We start from the raw sequence: 8,486 nt of genomic DNA, 5'->3' as shown, positions 1-8,486 counted from the left end.
GTAGTTTGTCATTTATCCAACATTTTTACGGTTTATATCTCAACAAATTGCTCACACAGAAGAGGTATTGATGAAAGTTACTGTTCAACAAATTCTCTGTGACGATCGTTTTTAAAACATCACGACCGTTGAATATCTTACTTTTTTCAACTTCCTAAACTGTTGACGAAATAATTTCTGAACGACTCCCAACATGAATATTTGCAAGATTGATTTCTGGAGATGGAAACTCTTGTAGAACATTTTTTAAAGATATTTTAATTCCTTTCGCATATATTGTGATCATTGAATTTGAAGTCGTTTTGGTTGATTCGTTTAAGGTGAGATGCGAAGCGACCTATTTACTTTTTCAAAATAGTGACTCCTAATTTATAAGTGTCTTAGTTACAAAACACGTCGACAAAAGTTGTGCGTTTAAAATATTCGTTGTATTTTCCCAAATTATTTTACGGTGTCTATCTCAACAAATTGCTCACACATAAGTATTGATGAAAGTTACTGTTCAACGAATTCTCTGTGTCGATCGTTTTTAACTACGGCCATTACATTACGGCCGTTGAATATCTCAGTTCCTCAACTTTTTAAATTGAGGACGCAACAACGAAAAATCAAATGGTGCAATCGGGTTAATTAGAAAAAAAAATGTTTTAATTCTAAACTTCAACCATTGATGTTTCATTGATATTTTTAATACATATTGTGCACTGTGATAGGGCATGGCGAGACTTCTGTAAATAATAGAACATTTGCTGATATAATTTCGAAATGTAATTTTGTTTTTTCGTGTGATCGACAGTTTGTCGTTAAAAAAAAAGCTGTGTCGAATTATTGATAGACTGTTTCTATGTTAAAATGTGTTGATTTTGTCCTAAAGTACCAATATTTCGATATTTTTTTTTATGGCATTGGTTGGCGGACAAGCATATGGGCCACCTGATGATAAGTGGTCACCACCGCCCATAGACAAAGGCGCTGTAAGAAATATTAATCATTCCTTACATCACCTATGCGCCACCAACCTTGGGCAGTAAGAAGTTATGTCCCTTGTGCCTGTGATTACACTGGCTCACTCACCCTTCTAACCGGAACACAACAATACAGTGTACTGTTATTTGGTGGTAGAATATCTGATGAGTGGGTGGTACCTACCCAGACCGGCTTGTACAAAGCCCTACCACCAAGTAAATAGTTATCCGAACTAATCCGAAATGAGTAGCTCAGATAATACAGATCCAAAATTTCATATCCCTAACACCATTGGTTGTAACAAAAAAAAAAATCCTTTACAATTCAAATTATCCGAATATAAATTTTGGTCTGTTTCATAAAATATATTATATATGTTTCTCATTTATGTAAATTATGTAATGTATATATCTTATAACGTAATTGTTATTTTCTTTATTAATAAAATGCAAATGTGTGGTTTTCGATAATAGTAAAATAGCCAATAAAAAAACTGTATTATAATATTATAAATAAATTCTATAATTTAATTTCTGGTTTTATTCATAAATACGAATAAAAAAAATACATTAAAAAAAAATCATATTATTCGATACAAGATTATATAGATGATAAAAAAGCGTGGAGTTTATGCTCGTTGACTTCCAGGCAGGAGACATAACATACATATATAATTGTATTTAACTAACATGACTGTATTTTTAGATGTTGAAAAAGAGTAACTACTTTAGCCTACGTGACCTTTAGCAAAGAATTTAGTTCAGGGATGGGATACTTACAAAGATACTGGCAAATGTTTATTAGTTAAATATTACTTCGATAGCATAAAAAAAAAACATAGTTAAATTACAATATTTTATTTAATACGTATTCTAAAATAAACCGCTTTGTTCCAAACACCAAATTTGTGAGCAACATTTGAACTCGATCTAAATTTAGTGACGTTCACTAACACGCTTGGTCAGACTTGACGAGCTGTTCAATTTTATCCTTGACGAAAGGCCCAACCAATTTCCTTGGTTTGACCTGAGATATAAAAGAGGATCCTTCTACAGTAATAAAAAAACTTTTGATATATTAAAAAAAAAAAGATTTCAATCCAACGACGCCCTTTTTTATAAAGTTTCAGGTATGCATTGGTTTTAAATTAAAGAAAAAATCAAAACGTTAAATCACGCACAGACGATAAAGTAACAGGACATATACGAATTATCTAGCCGATCTTGGGCAATTATGCCAAAAAAAAAAAATAGTTCCTATTAAAAGATGCCTTTCAAATTTAATTATCTGTGGTTTATTCGAATTTTCCCAGTAAAACGTTCATCAGCAAAATTCTCGTAAATCAACTCAGGACTATAGGACCTCTCATCGAGCGTTTGCTGAAACGTCTTCCAAATTTTCTTTTTATCTAAATATAAGCCGTCCTTTTTACTACATATCGCTGACAACGTCGTATTGATCCAGGCTTCGTAATACGGTCTCGTGTGATCTGTGATACTGTTCGGCGCCCATTTGGCTATTTCGGTTGGCGGTGAGACGCCATTGCGTTCGCGGACAGGCGACACTAGTTCCCTTCTATGTTTAATTTTTTTATCAAATTTGCTTTTACTTTTACTGATTACGTTATCTTCAACATTATTCTTACCGTCTATTTTGTTTCTTTGATGTCTATTAACTAATTTCGGTATATTCGTTTTTTTAACATTGTTTATATTCGGTATTTTAATTTTTATCGCTCTTTGTGGTTTTCTTTCAGTAAATGTTACGGCTTTATAGGTTTTTGTTGCATCGTGTGTATCAGTTATAGTTCTGATTAGAGGTCTTTTATTTATTTGATGTGACGTATTATCCATTTTGATATTTGGTTTGGATTCGTGTGATATATTCTTTATATCGTCCCGTGCCTTCGAGTGATCTGTAATGTTAGTAAATAAAATTATAAATGATTTACATTATAATATACGGCTAGATGGGCCGATGATGTCAATGTCTATGGGCCGGGGTGACCACTTAAAATCAGCTGGTCCATTTGCCGGACCATTTGACTTAATAAAAAAAAAGCTTGGTATTAATGTTTGTTGACTTCCAGGCAGGAGACATAACATACATATATAATTGTATTTAACTAACATGGCTGTATTTTTACATATTGAAAAGGAGTAACTACTGTGTTTCTTGTATGAATCTACATTTCGAACCGGTGGTAGCTTTACTTTAAATAGTTTGTTAAATGACGATTCAAAAGTGCTTGTAAAAGCCTACTTGAATAAAGTATATTTTGATTTTATGTTTTTTTTTTATACCTACATAGAAAAATAAATTATGATATGTGTACCTTTATTATCATCTTTTGTATCCAATATATTTTTAGATTTAGTTTCGTATCTTCTGTCTAGTAAATTCCTTGTTTTGCTATTTTTATCTTTGTCTCTTTTCCTCTCGGTATCTTGTATATTTACATCCTTTTTTTCAATTTTCGAAGGCACAATCAGATTTGTTACTCTTGAATGTAAGTTGTTTTGTTGAGTTTTGTTTTCAATTTTCTCTCTACTGTTTCTGAATTGATTAGAATCTCCTCGATCTTTGCCGAATCTGTTATCTTTGTAATTTGCCTTTTTATTATTGTAATTCGTTTTGTTCAAATCGGCGAACTTATCTTTGATTTTGTAAAAGCGCTTGCCGTCTATTGCGTTGATTTTGTCCATTGTAAAGGCTTTAGACACTTTAAAATTTAATTAGATTGTATTTCACGGATAATTTTAATTTATTTTTATGTCAAATTTTAAACGTCATCGCCATCTGGATTGGTTGGATCTAAACAAGGAGTTTTATTTATGCCACCGATAAGAAATAAACCGCAATATATTTTTTTATTTGAGCGCCCTGAAAAAGTTTTTTAATCTGGATAGATATTTAAAGATAAAAGTGTTAAGTTAAAATTAAAATATCTAGAAAAAAAAAATGTGTTTTTTTTTTAATCTGTTACACCATTTTTATTACATATAGTAAAAAAATAACAATCAAACGACATTGTCAAAATTGAAAGTCAATAATCATGAAAAAGTAAAAAAAAATACCGATATATATTATATATAAAAAAATCCTCCTTCTTAATTTCCATCTAATACTTACATCCGATAGACGCGCAGAAACATAAATTATATCTATCAGAACATCTATGAAATGGTTCAGCTGTCAACGGTCGTGAAATCCAAGTCTTCAAACAACGGTATACCTCTTAAGCCTAAGAAGAACAAAAAAACTATCAGCGACGGCGATTTCGCACCCAATTCGGTGAAGAAGCGAGGAGTATACGTGGACAGAAAACTGTTTAAGTCACCTTTGTACACTCAAGGTGAACAGTCACTACTCAAAACACTTATATATCAAAATATACTTTATTCAAGTAGGCTTTTACAAGGACTCGCCATCCTCGGTTAGGGTTTCTTGGTGTCTTAACGCAGGCTGAGTAGGCAATACTTACTGTTCCAGTTTGCTCACTGAGTAACTATAACTACAGGCACAAGGGTTCCACACATCGGGATCGCAGTTCCCGAGGTTGGTGGCGCATTGGTGCATAAGAAATGGTTTTCGCTTTAGAATCGTCATTTAACAAACTATATTGAGTGAAGCTACCATATCTATAAGCTACTACGAACTAAAACAAAAGAGCCAATTTTATTACCTTTGTGTGCGTGTCGGTTACGCTTGACACGCCAAACGTCATACTGCTTTGCTAGTGTGCGTTAGTTGACGTTGACAACTATTTTTAGAAAAGACGACCTGACTTTGACGACCTCCGTGGTCGAGTGTGGACATCGGTCTAACCGAGTCGATGTAGAAAAAGTTCATTAGTTTTCTATGTTGTCTTGGGTCTGGGTGTTTGTGGTACCGTCGTTACTTCTGATTTCCATATCACAAATGCTTTAGCTACTTACATTGGGATCAGAGTAATGTATGTGATGTTGTCTAATATTTCTCTATTTATTTAGAACTAGTGGGATACAAAGATACAATACAAATATGTGTAATTGTTATGTAATTATTAGCCGTCGATATAAACTCTCATCACAATAGGAAACCATAAAATAATATCCTGAATAAAAGTTTATAATAATATGAAAATATATTTGTATTTTTTACATTTGATGGTAGATGGTAAGTGGTCGCCAACAGGCATTGACACTATAAGATATATTAAGCAATCCTTTGATCGCCACCAATAGATTTAAAATGTTAGTCAAAAGCAAAAACAATAAGTATTGCCATTTGGCGGTAGAATATCTGATGAGTAGTTGGTACATACCAAAAAGTCTTACAGGATTACTATAGATTCATGAATAAATGTGACCTGTAATAATTCTAAAATAATTGTATTACTAACTTTCAGATGCATGTGATTTCGAAACCAATAGACGACCACCGCCGAGACCGAGACCTGGTCAGAAAAAGTTTTTAGCGTCCGTTCTGAGAATACTCTCGAAATCGACAACTGGTACACAATACCCAGATCGCGAAGATCAAGCAGACATTAAACACAGTAAAGGTAGAGCTCGGTCTAGACTTAGACAAGAAACCGATATAAGAAACGAGAAACCTAACAAACGAGGTAAGTATAAATCAAGAATACTAAATAAAAACATAAACAACGACGACGATCGATTCATTATACTACAGTCAACGAAAGAGATAGCACAAACGCCGTCTAATTACTCTGAAGCAAATCCATTTAGTGTACAGGAGGAAAAAACAAAGATACGCTCGATTAAAGATATTTTGGTAAATAACACATACAGTGGATTAGCAGAAGGTATAGCGAGAGATCTTCTAGAAGATAAACCAGCGAAAGATAAGAAAATAAGGATTAAAGATGAACCGGATACGATAGCATCAGAAATTAAGAAAGAGGGCGAAAAAAAGATTTACAATTTATTCGTTGATTTATTAGAAAGTACGTTCAATGCTTACAATCTCAAAGATGGAGCGCTAAGCGAATCGAATATCGCTTTAGAAATAAACGAATCGATAGCCAATAAATTAACAATCAACAATAAGTTAAAATCAAATGATTTAACAACGAATGCAGTAAATAACGCTTCAATGACAACGATAAAACACTTCGACAACCCCTTGACAAATATAAGACTGTCCAATCATAAGCCTTATAAACGCATGAATCCAAGAGTATCAGTGAAATCTTGGGATTATACAAAAACAATTAATACACCAGAATTAAATAGCTTCCCAAGCAAGAGGAGGTCTATCAGAAACAATAGAAAAAAGAAGTTGTTAAATGTCTTCAAAGAAGAATTACAACTTAAAACTACTTGCTTTGAACCGATAAATTTATTCCAAACCTTAAAAGTAATGGCGAAAAATAAACAAAAGAAAAACGTATACGAGCAACGCAACGCAAAGCGTTTGAAGAATATATCAGCGGACGGCAATTCAGATAGACGCGAATGCGTGTTTAAAAGACGGAAGATTATATCAATGAAACCGAAAAAAACTTCCAAGATTATCAACCGTGACGTCATCGGGCAGATATATTCAGAATATAATGCAAAGTTTAAGAAAAGAGAAAGGAACTCAGTAATACCTTCGCAGCATTCGATTAAAGTTTACGGTTACAATTACGAAGATGTAGTTGAGAGGAAGAAAGTACAGCACGCTAGAAGTCACGAGAAATGGCCTCAAAATCTGCACAAAAGTCGCGAACTTACCGCGACGTCATCGCCATTTATTATGCAATCAAATTTAGATTATTACACTCTGTTACAATTCCCTGATCGATCATCTTGTGATTTTACTTACTAATTAATGAATTCGTTAATTATTTAATTAACCTAGAATTATTGTTACAAACTCCTGAAAATTCTGCAACTAGGCCCCTAGCACATGGCCTATTTGTTGAACCTTCAAACGAGATTTGAACGTCAGCACACGGAGCGATCAGAAACGTGCGGTTACTGCGCGTATACGCATATATACAGACGCGCTATAGTCGCTCGTAGCTTCCACGTTTTGATCATAAACTCGTCGCGCCTCTCCTCTACTCCTCCTCTTGACCTTTGTACGGCCATCAAACGAGTTTTGAAAGCGCTTCACACGCGCGCTTGTATCGCGTTTTACGCGCGGTCGAATCTACAAAACTGCAAAAATAAGCATCTATGGCGCAGACGACCTGCGTTTAAAATTCGCCATGTGCTAGGGGCCTTACAAGAGTTACAGTAAGACAAATAAATAATTTTGACATTTAATTGACTTATCATTGGTTGAGATTTAATTGCTTATAATATTACTAATTGCCGCCCACGACTTAAGGCACGTTTTAGAGTCGGTCGTCAGCTTTTAGCTATAAAGATGTAAGAGCTGGAAGCTGCAAAACAGTGAAGCCATTCTGTGAAAAGATAGTCGACACTCACCGAAGAAAACGAACGTCAAATGTGAGATATGTGACATTGGGTATCTTATACATATATTAATAGCGTAAGCCGATTTTTGTCCCGGTGATTATGGGACGATAGCTGCACATAAAATATTACTAACGGTTTAGAGAGCGGTGCTACGGCTGTATTAGAAAAAAAAGAAACACGTAAACAAAATTAAAGTAAATTGATATCGACGAATTCCAATTCTAAGTGTATATTAGTACTATTCAATATTAAAAAATTATTTTAAATAAGGTTTCAACATTTTGGCGCCAAATGTAGATTAGTGTCTTGCATTTTACAGTGAAATGAAAAAAAAAAAAAACAAAACTTGTCATATGTTTCGAAATTCCTAAAAATCTTTTGAATAAATGTGAAGTTGCGCGGGAGACCAACTTGTTATAAAATAAGGCCTAAACGTGTATCGTATCAAAATGGCGTAGCATCGTCGTGAAATTTTGATAGATCGGTTGTCAAAATTTCACGAGTGAGATACTATAAATGAAATCTTACAGAATCAAACTGCTGTAGAAGTTGATAAGACAGTTTATCAAAATTAATTTTAAAAAGAAAACAATAGTGTATGTGTTAGTGTAAAAGCTCGAACTACGATAAATCTTAAGATTTTCCAGTAAAACCTTAGATTTACCGATTAATTATGAATGGTAAATGTCCATAAAACTTTGGGATTCGATTTTTTACCATCAATCACATGGTAAATCTTATATTTACGTGTTAGGTTAGATTAGGGTGGAATGGTAAAAGTCTGAAATAGTCGTCCCTTTATAATAAATACTTACATTTACAAACTCATGTCGGTAAATCTTAGGTTTTACTGGAAATTCTTAAGATTTATCCTTAGTTCGAGGTTTTACATTAACATATATATATAATAATTCATAACTTATAATAATATATTAACTCTAAATAGTTATCCTGGTTTTAAGATCATTGAAACTGACTTTACAATTTCTCATATTGTATGTAAATTCACAATCGTTTATTTTATTTTACTTATTTCTAATATATTGACAAAAACTGTATTTAGACTTTTCCTATTAGTAGAAGATGCGACCTTCACCGAGCCGA

The 8,486-nt window shown here is 33.3% G+C and overlaps 2 protein-coding genes across 2 annotated transcripts; one reads left to right on the top strand and one right to left on the bottom strand.

The window, feature by feature from the left end:
- Positions 1–1,844: 1,844 nt before the first annotated feature.
- On the bottom strand, positions 1,845–3,722 carry LOC125075293 (MATH and LRR domain-containing protein PFE0570w-like). The gene is made up of 2 exons (XM_047687018.1): positions 3,302–3,722; positions 1,845–2,881 (listed from the first exon to the last, which is right to left on the bottom strand). Exons 1-2 carry the CDS (start codon positions 3,669–3,671, stop codon positions 2,250–2,252), a joined length of 1,002 nt encoding a protein of 333 aa, XP_047542974.1. The 5' UTR covers positions 3,672–3,722; the 3' UTR covers positions 1,845–2,249.
- Positions 3,723–4,025: 303 nt separating this feature from the next.
- LOC125075276 lies at positions 4,026–7,196 on the top strand. Its single transcript, XM_047686990.1, has 2 exons — positions 4,026–4,321; positions 5,357–7,196. The coding sequence occupies exons 1-2, from the start codon at positions 4,150–4,152 to the stop codon at positions 6,781–6,783; spliced, it is 1,599 nt and encodes a 532-aa protein (XP_047542946.1). The 5' UTR covers positions 4,026–4,149; the 3' UTR covers positions 6,784–7,196.
- The last annotated feature ends 1,290 nt before the right edge of the window (positions 7,197–8,486 follow it).

The sequence above is a fragment of the Vanessa atalanta genome, chromosome 30 (genome assembly GCF_905147765.1).
Source record: "Vanessa atalanta chromosome 30, ilVanAtal1.2, whole genome shotgun sequence".
Taxonomy (NCBI): Eukaryota; Metazoa; Arthropoda; class Insecta; order Lepidoptera; family Nymphalidae; genus Vanessa; species Vanessa atalanta.
Note: the sequence above shows the minus strand (reverse complement) of the source record. Positions and strands in the feature narration are given on the sequence as shown.

Excerpts from the sequence above, each read along its gene's own strand:
- LOC125075293 (XM_047687018.1), bottom strand. The coding sequence starts at position 3,671 with ATGGACAAAATCAACGCAATAGACGGCAAGCGCTTTTACAAAATCAAA. Across the intron at positions 2,882-3,301 it reads TACAAAAGATGATAATAAAG|ATCACTCGAAGGCACGGGAC; the intron begins GTACACATATCA and ends CTAACATTACAG.
- LOC125075276 (XM_047686990.1), top strand. The coding sequence starts at position 4,150 with ATGGTTCAGCTGTCAACGGTCGTGAAATCCAAGTCTTCAAACAACGGT. Across the intron at positions 4,322-5,356 it reads GTCACCTTTGTACACTCAAG|ATGCATGTGATTTCGAAACC; the intron begins GTGAACAGTCAC and ends ACTAACTTTCAG.